Genomic DNA, 14009 nt, shown 5'->3' on the forward strand with positions numbered 1-14009 from the left:
GGTAGGCCTTTTGGTATCGAGGCAGAGTTTCTTCGATATGATTCGAAGATGGATGCCAAGCTAGACTCCTTCTTAGAGAATGATGCGGCCATACCAGTAAAGCTGGTTTGAGAGATGTCGGTGTAGTGACTGGTAGTACGGATGAAAGACAGTGTCGAAAATAGGGAAGCTGGTAGAGTGCGGCATCCGTGGCAGGGACGAGCGTGGCTCCCCGCATAGAGCCGGACTGATGGTCTCGAACTGGCTCGGACCGGAAACATATGATGACGGACGAGATTCCGAAGCCGGCGGTGGTCGCACCGTCGGACTACCTCCGCTCGCCAACTTCTTAGCGGTCGACGTCCACAACGACGACGTAGCTCAGCTCGCCAGTCGAGCCCCACAATAATGTCGAGCAGCACTTTCCCCGAGTTTCCGAGCCCGCCGTCGAGCACGGTCGATAGCACGGCCAGTGCGTCTTCTACGGACTCGTCGAGCGGGGATGATGGTAGCGGGAGTACTGGAGGAGCTGCTAACTCATCGCTTTATCTGTGCGTCATTATTTCATCGTTTGTTCGTGCCGTATATTGTGCTTGCTGTGGACTCTCCTCATGGCTTGTGCGGTATCACTTTTGGCTTCATGTTCGACTTTTATGGGCCAGGTTAACTGACATCGACTTACATTCCTCACTGCAATCATTCTATGTACCACCTAATCCAACAGCTTCACCTTCCTCGCCACCCTCTTCCTCCTCCTCTTCGTCTCATGCGCAATCATCCTGCGCTCCTTCATCCTCCGCCGACGCTTCCGCCAACGCGTCGAGGCAGCCATCCTGGCGGGTGTGCTCCACCCTTCACACGGGATCTATCTCGGTAGTTTGCACAATTTCGGAGAGAAACCGAAGATGTGGGATACATGGGTCGCGGGGACGGGTGGAAAGGAAAAGAACGGCTGGCGGGATATTATGGTGCGTTCTTTGCCATCTTCGCATCTACATTTATTTTTGTTAACGTGGGAAGCACACCCAGCCCGTCTCCGTACAGCCTCTGTTCAGCTCAAAATCCCCTGATTCCAATTCGCATTCGCATAGTCATACCCATAGACACGCTCAAGATCCCAGCAGCCAGACATTCGACAGCGCCTACTCATCCTTCTCCACCCGCCCGCTCATATCCCGTCTCAACCCATTCTCACGACGTGCCCCGTCTTCTGCGTCTACCGACACTACCTCATCTTCCGAGGACACATCTCCTCAGCCCTCATCACCCTCGCATCAGCAACCGGAACCTCAACCGGAAGCGATGCAGGTCTCAGTGCTTATCGCGATGCCGTCGCCCCATCGACCGTCTATCCAGGGAATAGGGAGCAGTGCGGATATGTCGTTGAAGGGAAAGGCAAGGAAACCGAGCACGGCGTCGTGGGAGTATGAGGAGGAGTTGCCGGAGATGGTGTTTGGGGTGGCTAGGCAGGCTTTGAGACGGTGACGGGATTTGTGCTACTCAACGCGTACGGCAGGTGGATGTTGTAGGTTTTGGATTTTGGCGGGCTGCTGGCAGCGGAGAAGATGGACATGGAAGTGGAAGCGAAATTAATCTTGTTGTTCTGTATGCACTTGCTCTCGTTTCTCGCTTTTTGCCTGTTTGCGTTCGGTATTCTTGCCCCTGACATACTCATATCCGCGGCCCCACACTTTTTACCCCGTATTTGTCTCTGTTCTTTTAAAGTATCTATGTAGATGTAATACCATGTTTTGTATCATTCCCTCGTACAACGAAACGCCATTGGACCTCTACTTATTACATATCTTAAGCCACACTTCGAGAAACTCACAACGCTCAAATTCAATCCACATCATCCAACATATCAAGCACATGCCCACGCCCACCATTCCGGTCTTCATCCTCATCTTCCCACTCCTCATCCCCCTCCTCCTCAATCGGAATATCCGCCATATCATCGCTCTCCTCGTCGCTCTCCTCCTCATCATCGTCATCAATACTCAAAACATCCCCCTCAAGCACCACATCCTCATCCTCCTCATCCCCATCATCGCTCCCCTCAAACCACGCAAACTCCTCAACGTTCCCCCTCAACCACGCCTCGTCTCCCGTCCCTATATCGTCCTCCATCTCTACGAGCAGACGTTTCAGTGGATGGCCGGATGCGCGGCGGGAGGTGATTAGGGAGCGGAGGTAGGGGCCTGGGACGCCCCGGGTGGAGAGGGTTTCGAGCGAGGGGAGGTAGAGTTTTTTGGCGGGTGGGGTTGTGGTGTTGGTAGTATTGGTGGGGGTGTTGTTGTTGTTGTTTATGGCGGGGTTGGTGGTGTTGGTGGTGGGACTGGGGGGAGGGGCGGTGGAGGGAGGGAGGGAAAGGCCGTCGGAGGATGGTGAAGGTATCGAAGGATCGAGCAGGGAGAAGAAGAGTCCGTCGAGACGGTGGGCGTCGATGTTCAGCATCTTCAGGTTCGGCATCGCATCATACAACTTCATCACCGCCTCCTGCGTACAATTCAGCTCGCTGATCTTCAGGCCTTCGAGGCCGGCGACCATCGATGCACAGCCGCCGTAGGTGCTGCTCGATCTCCGGGGCGCGAGAAGCCCATCGAGGACGAATTCCGTGAAATCTTCGGTGTCGTAGTCGAGTGCGAGTGTGGACAGGTTAGGCAGGGAGAGCCGGGCGATGAGTGGGGTTATGTAGTTGCATGGGTGATAGGCTAGTACGAGGTTTTGGATCGAGGGTAGGACGGTGTGGGTGGGTAGGGTGGTGAGGGGATCGGTGGGCCAGGAGGAGGGATCGCCGGAGGGGCCGGAGGAGCAGAGGGTTAGAGTGGTGAGGGAGGGGGAGTTGGAGAGGATGCGGGTGAAGGAGTCGTAGGAGGGTCGGACGTCCTGCGTTCGATGTTAGTTGAAGATTGTGGCGTGCAGGTGTAGCGAAGACGGAGAGGAATGCTGAAATCTATGTAACTTACCTTTGAATGGTACGCCAGCTCCAGATCCTCGAGTCCTTCCAGGAAACTCGCCTTATCCCAATCAAGATGCACGCCCCACAAAGCGACATGTTTCAGCTGTGGCGCCCTCCCTCCAAACGGAATCAACCCCTCCTTCATATCCTCATACCTAAACTCATCCTCGTCCTCGTTCTCCGCCTCGTCTTCATAATGATACAACTGCAATGCCTTGAGTTGGCTCGCCTCGCCTGCACTGGCGAGACTCTTGAGCGTGTGATACATCACTTTATAGTCCGAGACCATGAGCTCGAAGACGCCCCAGCGTGCGACGTGGGGAAGGATGATGTCGCGGATGGTGTCGAGGTGGGCGGGGGAGATAAGATGGGGCGGAGGAGAGGTGGAGGAGTCGGAGGTGGAATAATCATCTTCTTCAGGGTCGGTGCAGTCGATGTCGATGTCGAGAGGACATTCTTTTGAGCGTTGGATGTAGGTCTTGGCTTTGTCGAAGGGGGGCCCGTCGGTGAAGTCGAGCTCGGTCCATAGATGGGGGCTCTGGGAGGCATGAGATAAGTAAGAGTGAGAGTGTCGGTGCGAAAAAAAAAAGAGGGAACGGACCTGGATAGCGACATCCCTCCATCGTCTACAGACATGGGAGACCAAGATCTGAAACTCGGATTCCGGCTGATCGTCGTCGTCGTCGTCGTCGTCCTCATCCTCATCATCATCCCAATCGAACTTCTCCTCGTCCTCCTCCTCCGTCCCATCATCGTCCTCGTCTCGCGCCCTCTGCGCCTCGACCCCCAACGTAAAAATATATGCCAACAGCTCGTTCGGCAAGCCATCGACCGGACATCTTCCATCGGCAGGTGGCACAAAAGGATTACCTTTCAACTTTTTACGAGCGAGGGAATCACGCGCGGCGCGTTCTTTGCCGGTCGGGATACCTCCTCTTTGTTTTGAAGAAGAAGGATAGGAGCCGGGAAAAGGGGGATAGGTCGATGCGCGTGAGTTGGAGTTGGAATTGGAATTGGCACGGAACATCGATTTGCGGAGGTGGTCTTCGATGCTGAAGTTGTTGAGACGGACGACTTGGACGTCAGAGCTGGAGGGCCCAAGGTCGTCGAGTGTGGGGAAGAGGGCGAGGTGGGCTTGGAGGACTGCTTCTTGTTCGTCGGTGAGACGGGGGTTGTTCCCGTCGTTGTTAAGACCAGAAGACATAGTGAAGAAGAGGATGGGACGGAGACGAGGACGGGGACGGGGATCACGGCGGCGACTGCAGAAAGAAAAATCGCGATCACGTGGAGGGGCTATTCAAACGCGTCGGTCATTTGTTGGGCCACGGGTGGCGTGGCGTTGGATTTATTCTTCAGCAGAAAGACATAGAGCGTACATACATGTCGTCATTAGATTATCTACTCATCTATCATGAATCGTGCCCGCAAGTAGATCCGTGTCCAGGCTAGGTTTCAGAGTCGGGAGTTCCATGACAAGGAGTGGGGTTTGCACGAGCGCAAGAGTAATCGTTATTCCGCTAAATCAGGTACGGGGATCTCGGGACCGGATACGACTTGGATTTCCAATATCAGATTCACCAATCTCGCTTCCTTCTCATAAGTAGCATATGCGTGGCGTGGAGCGGGTGCGCCCCACCTTTACAACGACAAACTGCGCGTTGCGAGCACGAGTATCGATGACGCGCCGACGAGAAGTTGAAGGGCTGGTTCGGAAGCGCGGCTGTATCGGCTGAATGGGCCTCTTTCTGATACTAGTAAAGAGGGCGTTGTCTTCGTACGCTGTCTGGATGATTTATTCTTTGAGTAAATGACATGGCGTGGTGTAGTTCAGTGCAGCAACAAGGATTACATGCGATGGGAGAGCTAGATATCGGGAAAGGGCGAGAAACAATGGAGGGGCGTATTATGGAGCAGAAGGGTATGTTATATCGTGCGTGGGGCGAGCGTCATCTAATATATAAAGCGATGTCAGGGAATTTTAGGGAGATACAAGACTATGAAATTCGTAGTGACGAGAAAGCAGTCAAACAACAGCGGCGACAGACAGATGGATAATGATGCAGTTTGAGATGCAAGAATAAGCAAAAGTCGAGAAAGCACACACGGGATACAATGATGGTCAAGATAGAGGACTGGAGCGAATCGAAAATAATCAAAAGCAGGTGAAAATAAAGCAAAGATGACAATGGAGTCCGAATGCTGAATCGAGTGACGAATGAAGTCTGATAAATTGGAAATTTCAGGCGTTGCGCGACCTAAGGGTCCGTCAATACATATTACATTATCAAAGATCGTACCAGTGAAGGCCTCGTCGCCCTCTTCAGATACCGCAGGCATGACACCTCCGCCCAACATCGATGGTCACGAAGACGACGGTCTACTGTTGCGTATGGTAGCCAGGGTGGACACCGCTCGCTGGAGATGGACTGAGGCCGTCGCGATCCACGCTCCCCGACATATGATATTGCTGCTGAGCGTAGAGACCCTGACTATTTACGCCAGAATGATGGTGGGATAACGAAGGAAGGGAAATCCCGTGGCCGTGGCCGTGCCCACTATGTGACTGCGACGAGAGATATTGTTGGGGGGCAGAGGCGGCGCTGAGCGGGATGCCGTGCGACACGTTCGACGAGGCGTACTGCTGAGAGGCCATATGAGCCGGCGTAGGGAAGGTGTAGCCGGTGTTGACGTTGTTCTGCTGCTGCGTATAGCCGTAATCGCTCGAGGAAGAGCCACGGTTATATCCTGCGTTGTTCATGATGAGATTGCGCTGATGATACGAAGATGCGTAAGGATCCGATCCCAGAGAACCCTGCTGAGATTGGGAGAGTGATTGGAGAGACAGGGGGGTGTACAACGAAAGATTATCGGTCGGCATCGATGCTCGACGACCGTCTCGAGAAAGCAGCGAGCCAGAAGAGACAGATGAATGGGGAATAGACCCGCGCTGTGAGGGAAGGGGATGTGTGCTCGCAGGTCCGGTCGATGAACGCTGAGCCGGTGCGAGAATGCGCCGTCGGGCCTATCGAGGAATATATAAATTAGTGATGCCTCGATGGGAATGGAAGACGGAGAGCAATGTGGCCTCACGTTGATCATCCAATTTGAGACCTGGCTCATGCTCAGCCCTGTCGCCGCGCACAGCTGCTTCTTCTCCTCCTCGCTCGGATAAGGATGGTCGGAATGGCGGTGAAGCCAGTCCTTCAGAAAGTCCGTCGTTGGTTTCGGGAGTTTCCCCCGCTTCTTTTGTGGTGGGCGTTCGACGGTGGGAGGCGTGGGTGCCGGACCGCCACTTGGCGAGCGCGAGGGAGATGGCGTGCCACCTCCGCTGTCTTGGCCAGCCGAGGGTAGTAGGAAATCTGGCTGGCTGAAGCCCCACTCGTCCTTGACACTATCGGGGGCTGACTGGGCATAAGAGGCCCTGCGATCGCTGTGACCGGAGATGCGTGCGGCGTTTCCGTACATGGATGTTTGCGGATGTGCGTCAGTTGGGAAGTTGTAAGATCCAGAGAGAGAGGAGTGACGGATGGAATCGTCGTATTTGAACGAGAGGGACGATCCTGGAGAAGAGGTAGGTCGGTTTACGCCGGGCAAGGAGAGCGAAGACGTGTTGCTCGCGGGACTCCACTGGTCCGAGTCACCGTACTGGACGGAAGGAAGAGCGTGGCCGCTGCGTGAGAGAGCGTAGTCTGACGAGAGAGGCGTGCTGTATGGGGCTGAAGACACGGACGGAAAGGAGGAAGAGGAGGCCGACTGTGTGGCGCCTGAGAGAGTATGATCGTTATGCAGTAAGGACGAGTCACCGAACGAAGGGTCGAGCTGAGAATCGGAGCCTAGTCTGGTGCGAGTGGACCTGTTTACGTCGTCGACGAAAGCCGAGGATTGGTTGGGGAACTGATAGGACGCCAATGCGGAAGGAATATTCGTGGACGGCGGTGTGCGGGAGAGAGCAATGGCGGACTGCCTCTGGCGGGCGAGTGCCTCGGGATGGAGGGTTGGGACAGAAACGCGGCGCTGGTCGTTGCGAAAGTGGCTGTCAGTGGAGTTGAAAATGGACGGCAGCTGGATCTTCGTGCTGTCGTCTTCGACAGAAGACGTCGGGTGTCTGGGGCTGTCTGTAGACGCGGGGGAGTGCTGCTGCGGACCGGAGTGCGCGTGCCACTGTGGGATAGCTGGGCGCTGTACGGGAGAGCGGACGGGGGACTGAGAGTGGCTGTCTGGTCTGTGTGGCGCGACGCTGTTGATTGAGTCGGAGGGCGAAGCAGAGGAGGACATGGCGGGGTTAATATAGAAGGCGTGCACTTCCTCCCGGACTGGCGACCTAAAGCGGGAACGAGGTGAGTAAAAGGGCCGGGGCGGACATGAGGAGGGAACGGAAGAAGAGGGGGCGAGCAAGGTACATATGAATTTACTGCCAGTGATGGCCGGAGAAGCCGCACCAGAACACGGATCACTGGTAAGAGGCAGGGAAGCGCCCGACTGCGTCGTACTTTCTGCACTCGGCCGTAGGGGAGACGATCTCAGATGCAAGCACTAGCAGAATAAACTCGTGCGAGCCCGACAGCGAGGCGGTGCAGCGGTGGCTGAGGTGACAGGTGGAAGGGAAGGGGAGGGGAGGTGTCGAGAGGGAGAGAGACTCACTGGCGGGGTGCAAACGCAGACGAGAGATGGTGGAGAGCGAAAGCAGGCGCGTTTTGAGACGGCGAGCACTGGATCATCTGGCCGAGGACCGACCAAAGGCGGGAAAGAGCGCGGCTGGAGGATCGACAATGACGCCGCCTCAATATATACCCAATCCAACCCACCGGGCGCGGCGCCCCCCTCTATTTCGCTCGAATATCCACACACACGGCTACGTGCGCATCATTACCTCCAGCGCGAGCTCAGAGGATCCTCCTCCCAACATTCCCTTTTCCTGTCTAATTGCCTCTTCTAAGCCCATCATCCCCGTGCATCCGAGGGCCCGTGCACGACGCCCACTTCCCTCCAATTTAGTCCTCGAAAAAGAGAGTCAACCGAGCCGGTCATGCTCAAATTTCCCCGGGACTCAACTGTCCTCGGCACGCTCCGCCGTCGTCCCGGATCACGACCCGCCCCTCATATATCCGAACCTTCTCAATATACCTCTGCCTCCCCCGGCGCACATCCCGCTCCGACCACCATTTTTCGCTCCTGACCGGCTCAACAAAGTCTGAGCACAAGCTCAAGCAGCCACAACCGAGAGGTTTTCTGCCTCGTGTTGCATTAATCTGGCCGCACGAAATAGGCTACATTGCATCAAAGGCCCGATGAGGCAGTGAACCTCTGGACGAGCCAAAAGAGGGAAACCCGGGGTATCTTGATTAATCCCAGGCACACCATCTTTGCGGACTTTCACCGCTTCCACCAATCCTTCCCACGCCTCGCTGATGCTGAGACTCGTGCGAAGCCCAGACATCGACGGTCTTCGCTCGTTTCTGCCGCGGAGGTTGTCAATCGTTGTCGTCCTCCATCTGATCCCATCGCTTCTCTGGTTCTTTGCACCTTGCGCGCCACCACGACGTTGATCAACCAACCTTGCTAACATGATCAAAAACAGTCGATCCACGCTCGCTGTCCCTCGTCGCGACGAACATACAGCGCGCTCGTGATACACGAAAGGTCGCTGTTGGTTCGGTGCGGCTACACACACGTCCCGACGGTCCGAGGTAAGGCGGTACGGCCCTTCTGCGCTCGTTAGTTCGACGAGGATCCCACTAGCCTCCCGGTCTCCTTCGAGCTTCCCTAGTTTCTCTTCACCTCCGCGTCCCTCGCGCATTGCGATTTATTGCGCGTAAGAGATCAGCTTCCATTCGCGCTCGAACCCTTATGGAAGGGGGTGGGTTTGCATGGAAGTGAAACCTTTAGCGCCCGTTGAACGCGGTAGTCGTGCGTACGAATGCAGACAGTCATAAAAGACCAGGCTGAGTCCGAAAGCAGATGCATGATGTCCCCCTCCGTGAAGCACGGATCGTACCTCCTCCCTCACAGCAACCTCCGACTTGCTCCACTCGAGATCCTCCGCCTCCCTGGTCTCGCCCTCCCGCTCTCCCTCCGTGAAACGCATCGTAAAGCGAAAATGCAGGCTGCAACACGTGCTGCTGAATTGAACACCGCCCGTGCGCTCCTGGCTCCACGAACCTTGGAAACGTCGGGGAAACACATCATGATGATCTCTGCAGCTTCGCCTTCGCCATCCCTTCCAAAAATCTCTCGGCCTTCTCCTTTTCTTTCCTGCTCACTATCACCCCGTCTAGCATCTTGATGTTCGCGCATGCCTTCATCACCAGCCCACGATAGGCTAGTCGTTGAACATAAGCATCGTTGGGTAGATCGCGCCGAAACTTAGCGTCAAGCTCGTGCCACGACGACGCCGATGACGTTCTTAAGGCTCGTCCCCGGCCCGTCGGTTTACCGGTTTTGGGCAAGGCCTCCGACGAGGCGCCTCGCCCGCGACCGTTGAGAGCGGCATCGACTGCCGGCGGTTGCTGTTGCTGCTGCTCCAGAGCGTCTTGGTGATTTTGTGGACGTGTAGTTTGTGCGCTGTTGCTGCTGCTGCGTACACGGTGGCCCGGTTCCGACGGCTGCAGTGCGCCAGGCACGTCCTTCACCAATAGGGGGAGGTACCAGCCTAGAGTGCACGGATTCATCCTGCAATGAACCGAGCGGATCAGCGGCTACGCGCGCGAAAGAGAAAAAAAATGAAGAGAAAACGGCGCTAAAAGACAAGACGTTGTTTGACCATGATTGACCCCGATAATGCAAGGGTCCGCTCAGGGAGGATGGTGGACAAAAAAATTGCACAGCGATGAACGGAACAAAAAGGAGTAACTCGCAAAAGTTTACGTCTCGGCGATCGAACAATTCCTATTGCGGTGCCCGAACACGAACAAGTCGAGAGATAGCCTTATGCTCTGCAGGATTTAGGCAAAAGCCACTCATGAAGCAGAATACCGCGCGGTTGTCGAAACTACTGAAAACTTCTGGATGAGACGAAAGGAGGATTAGACGTACCTAAAGTCGACCATCTCCACATCCGGACACCCTCGTAGGACCTTGATGATCCCCTTAGTGCCTTTCAATCTGGAGCCGATGATCGTCAACTTGTTTAACCGTCGAAGGCCTTCCAGGGGCTTCACCTCCTGGAAAAAGTTGTAGTTTAGATTAAGTACACGCAAGTTCGGGACGAGCGACGCGAGGTTGTCCGGTAGCGTGCTGAGCCTGCATGCCGCAATCTCGAGATAAATGAGATTGTAGCATGGCTCGGAAAGAAAGCTTGGTGGTAGCGGGTTTCCTAGAGCCAATTGGGAAGATGACGGTTTCGGAGATCAATACACAAGCGTACGACGTAAGAAAGGCAAAGAAATGGTGTTCACTCAATGCCACCATCAGCCACTCGAGAAGACGTACCTGATAAATACAAACGTTTAACGTCCCTGACGGCGCGTACCGAGAACGTTCTAATTATTTGATAGGAGCGACGAAGTCAAAAACATGCAACAGAGGTAAATAGAGATAGCTACTCACAGGCCTTTTCCGCCCTGATTTCGTAAGCTTAAATTCTCGAGCTTGATCAACCTGTGCGCTTTAGTGATCTGGGAAAGCATGTTGTTGTCCGCGTACAGAGTCCTGAGATTAGGGAACGGCGCCGCATCGAGTGTTTTCAGCCTGTTGCCACTGAGACGTAAGATGCGCAATCTGGGCATATTGCTCTGAACGTTCAGTTCGCCTATCAGGTTGTTGTCTGGGATAAAGAACGTAATCGAGGCGAAATGGCGTTAGCATTGATGAACGTGATGGACGGTTGGGGAAAGGAGAAGATCATGTATTAACACAATCGGTGATGAAAGTGGCTGGTTCACGGCAGACACACGAAAACACCCTCCTTCTGTACGAACGGACCTGAAGACGGACGCAAAAGGCGAAATTGAGAGGCTTACCTAAATTTAGGACAATCAAGGAGGATAACGAGCCAAGCCCGGTCACCGCTCCCATCCGATTCTCGCTCAGGTTGAGCATCTCGAGTTTGGGCCTGAGAACATCGCACATGTGTAGTAGAACCATGGGTCGACGAGTGACAATGAAAAAACGCGTCATGAGGTGCGAAGTTCACAAGCAACGACAGGTGTGCGAGACAGTATCGATAACACACATTAGGTCGCTCCTTGACAGTTCCGAGGAGCAAAATCGTAGGAAGGCACGCACCAACAACAATCTGAAAAGTCTGCATCTTTGATAGCGTTCGCCTCCAAGCTAAGTTTCACCAAGCCTTCGAGCATCTGAAGACCGTCCAAACTGGTAATCCTATTGCCGTCAGCGCGCAACTCTCGTAAATGACGAAGACATTGCAGTTCTAATAATGCAGTGGGTTTAGCGAGTTCATCGGATGGTGAAAGAAGGTGAGTCGTACGTGTTAGAGAGTCCAGACGGTTGCCGCTAATGTCGAGGCTTTCGAGGTAGAGTAGACGATTGAATGATGTGGCACTGGTCAAGCTGTTATATGGCCGAGAAAACGAACGAGCGTGCATGTGACATTAGCTACCAAGAACGCTGTCAGGCTCTCGAGACGACACGTACTAATTTCTGGCGACAGACAGCGTTCGCAGAGTGTCTGGAACGCCACTCAGCCATGATAGCTGATTATGGTTTCTGTCAAGCCTTCAGTTCACAGACGCCATCACGAATTTGACGTTTACTCACAGCGACAGCGCATCGAGCTTCGGTAGGAACTCCTTTAACCGCGCAACACTCTCGATGTGCTTTCCCGACAGATTGATAGCCTTCAGCTCCTCCCAGTATGGCTCGAAGGGCTGGACATCAGTGATAACCTCCACCAGCCTATCGTGCGCCACACCAAATGAAGCCTCGGTGAGGAACGTAGCATTATTCCGGTTGGACATGTTGGCGGAGGCAGGTGTTAGTAGCTGACTAGTGGGTGGGCAGGAAAAGACGTTGCGGGAAACACCCAGCATCGAATTGTGGGCGTTAGATGCTAGTCCGTTACTAGGTCGGCGCGTAGGGATAGGTTGAAGCACAGTGTGGACATGCTCAGGACTCGCGGCGTTGGACGTTGAGCCAGTGAAACCTGGAGAACGAGAAACTTGAACACGATGAGGTTTGGAAAGTATAGACGAAGCTCACTATCTTCAGCCAAATGCCCCATCATCTCTGCTATTCGTTTGGATCGAACAGACGGTGCAAGGCTGGCACCGTGCTCTTCAACACCGTCAAGTTCTGGCGGATCAGCGTCTTCTTCGGGATCACCGCGCCCCAGTCCAGCGATTTGGCCTTCGCGTTTCCCATCGGAAAAACTGACAGACCGTCGACGGTAGTGGGCGTGATTTGCGGGAGTCTGATAGGATAGGTGTGGCGGAGGATTTCTGGACATGGGAAGGGGTGTGATGCTAGTGCTCTTAAGTGCAGACCGAATAGGCGTGGGTGCTGCAGAGGCAGGACGAGGAGGCAGGGGTGTGTCGAGATGAGGGCCACGTCCCATCGGGGCGGGTCTTGGGGCGTGAATGAAAGATTGTTGTTCAGTCTCCTGTTCGTCGTCCCAAGTCTGGTCCTGGGAGTCGTCATGTTCATGTTGATCGTCGATGGACATCGCAGCGGACATCGCAGTCAGTTGAGTGACCTCTTCATCGTCATAATCTTCATCCGTGGTCACATCATCTTCAATGACGATGCCTTCCATGCTGCCTTCCTCTCCCGTCATTATGTGCACCACACCTTGTGAGGGACCATCAAACGAAAATGAGGTGAGGTCAGCTTCCTCGTCGTCGTCTATTTCTTCAATCCTGCTGGTCTCCGCAGCGACAACATCCTGGGCCTCCTTATCATACGGCGGACCGAATCCATTTCTGTTGGTAGTGTCATCTTCTCGAAGACTCTCTATGTCCTGAAACGGGTCTTCGCTCTCGCCCTCCGTGTCCACGCTTGCCGAATATCCACCTTCGCTGGTGTATCCACTGGGGCGCGCGTTACTAACGGTTGTCTTCACCCATCGCATCGTAGTCTTATCGAAGACCATACGGCCGACTCTCTCAGGCAGCGTAGGGACGTCCTCCGGTGTGATTCGCCTAAGCTGCGCAGGCCCAGCGTGTTTAACGAACGAGCCGGTAGTACTGGTAGTCCCCAATGTAGCGCCTGAAGCGGTGCTGGACGAGACAAAGCGGTTTAGATCCTCGTTCGCTCGTGCTCGCAGCGAAGAAGAGGGATATGCGGGAGCGTTGTAGTCACCCGGAGCAATAAGGCTAGTAAAATGAGCATTCGGCGCCAGGGCATCTGGATTCGGATTCTGTTGGGGTAGAGAGGGGGACCGTCCGGGGCTATCGGCGGGCGAAACGATGATGGGTGGAGCAGGAAATTGAGCGAAAAGGCGGGAGGTATCGAGGGAATCATCGTTTGGGGCAGCCTGTCCCAGTTTGTAATCAACTTTGTCAGGGGCACTGAGTATACGCACAAATGTCCAAATGTGGGCCTAACACTTACCGCAAAAGATGACGTAGAAGGCTTGCCATGTGGCGATGCGACGGGGGCAGGGTGTTGTGTTCGAGGTCTCTGCGAAGAACTTGCCATCCGTTGATATAACGATTCGGATGGTGTGAACGGTCGGTCTGCAGACGAGTCAGCACGACTAAGCCTTGACGCCTCAGTCTCAACCGATACAAGGCGTTTGGATCCTCGCATGTCCTGTTTAATTTGGGCCATCAGATTGGCTGCTTGTTGACGATAGGCGAAGGAGGAGTGTGTTGACCCCTTAGAACCGGATGCTCCGGGGGAAGCGTCGGTAGCATTTGCTGATTGGGTGTCTAGTTGGATTGTGCGAGTTTTTTCATGTATCAGGGATAGTCGATTGTGTGCAGGTAAACATTCCTGTTCACTCACCAGGTGGGCGGGGCAGTTGAGCACCAGGCAGTAATCGATCGTGTGGCTGGCCGTCGAAAACATTACCTGGCCGCTTGGTGGTTGTGACAGACGATATGGTCGAAAAATACCTGGCCTCCTTGATTTGGGCCATCAGAGACTTCGATTCACCTACCCAGTCTGT

The 14009-nt window shown here is 54.5% G+C and overlaps 3 protein-coding genes across 3 annotated transcripts; all 3 read right to left on the reverse strand.

Annotated features, from left to right (window-relative positions):
* Positions 1-336: 336 nt before the first annotated feature.
* Positions 337-4040, reverse strand: STEHIDRAFT_98008 (uncharacterized protein). Its single transcript, XM_007304694.1, has 5 exons — positions 3543-4040; positions 2949-3479; positions 1009-2868; positions 704-947; positions 337-530 (listed from the first exon to the last, which is right to left on the reverse strand). Exons 1-3 carry the CDS (start codon positions 3966-3968, stop codon positions 1822-1824), a joined length of 2004 nt encoding a protein of 667 aa, XP_007304756.1. The 5' UTR covers positions 3969-4040; the 3' UTR covers positions 337-530; positions 704-947; positions 1009-1821.
* Positions 4041-4755: 715 nt separating this feature from the next.
* Positions 4756-7608, reverse strand: STEHIDRAFT_168887 (uncharacterized protein). The gene is made up of 3 exons (XM_007304695.1): positions 7583-7608; positions 6032-7262; positions 4756-5963 (listed from the first exon to the last, which is right to left on the reverse strand). The coding sequence occupies exons 2-3, from the start codon at positions 7214-7216 to the stop codon at positions 5319-5321; spliced, it is 1830 nt and encodes a 609-aa protein (XP_007304757.1). The 5' UTR covers positions 7217-7262; positions 7583-7608; the 3' UTR covers positions 4756-5318.
* Positions 7609-8841: 1233 nt separating this feature from the next.
* On the reverse strand, positions 8842-13257 carry STEHIDRAFT_79849 (L domain-like protein). Its single transcript, XM_007304603.1, has 10 exons — positions 12101-13257; positions 11660-12044; positions 11537-11608; positions 11370-11452; positions 11165-11312; positions 10900-10991; positions 10487-10703; positions 10370-10419; positions 9974-10253; positions 8842-9610 (listed from the first exon to the last, which is right to left on the reverse strand). The coding sequence occupies exons 1-10, from the start codon at positions 12987-12989 to the stop codon at positions 9124-9126; spliced, it is 2703 nt and encodes a 900-aa protein (XP_007304665.1). The 5' UTR covers positions 12990-13257; the 3' UTR covers positions 8842-9123.
* Between the last annotated feature and the right edge of the window lie 752 nt (positions 13258-14009).

This window comes from Stereum hirsutum (genome assembly GCF_000264905.1).
Source record: "Stereum hirsutum FP-91666 SS1 unplaced genomic scaffold STEHIscaffold_8, whole genome shotgun sequence".
In the NCBI taxonomy this organism is placed as follows: domain Eukaryota; kingdom Fungi; phylum Basidiomycota; class Agaricomycetes; order Russulales; family Stereaceae; genus Stereum; species Stereum hirsutum.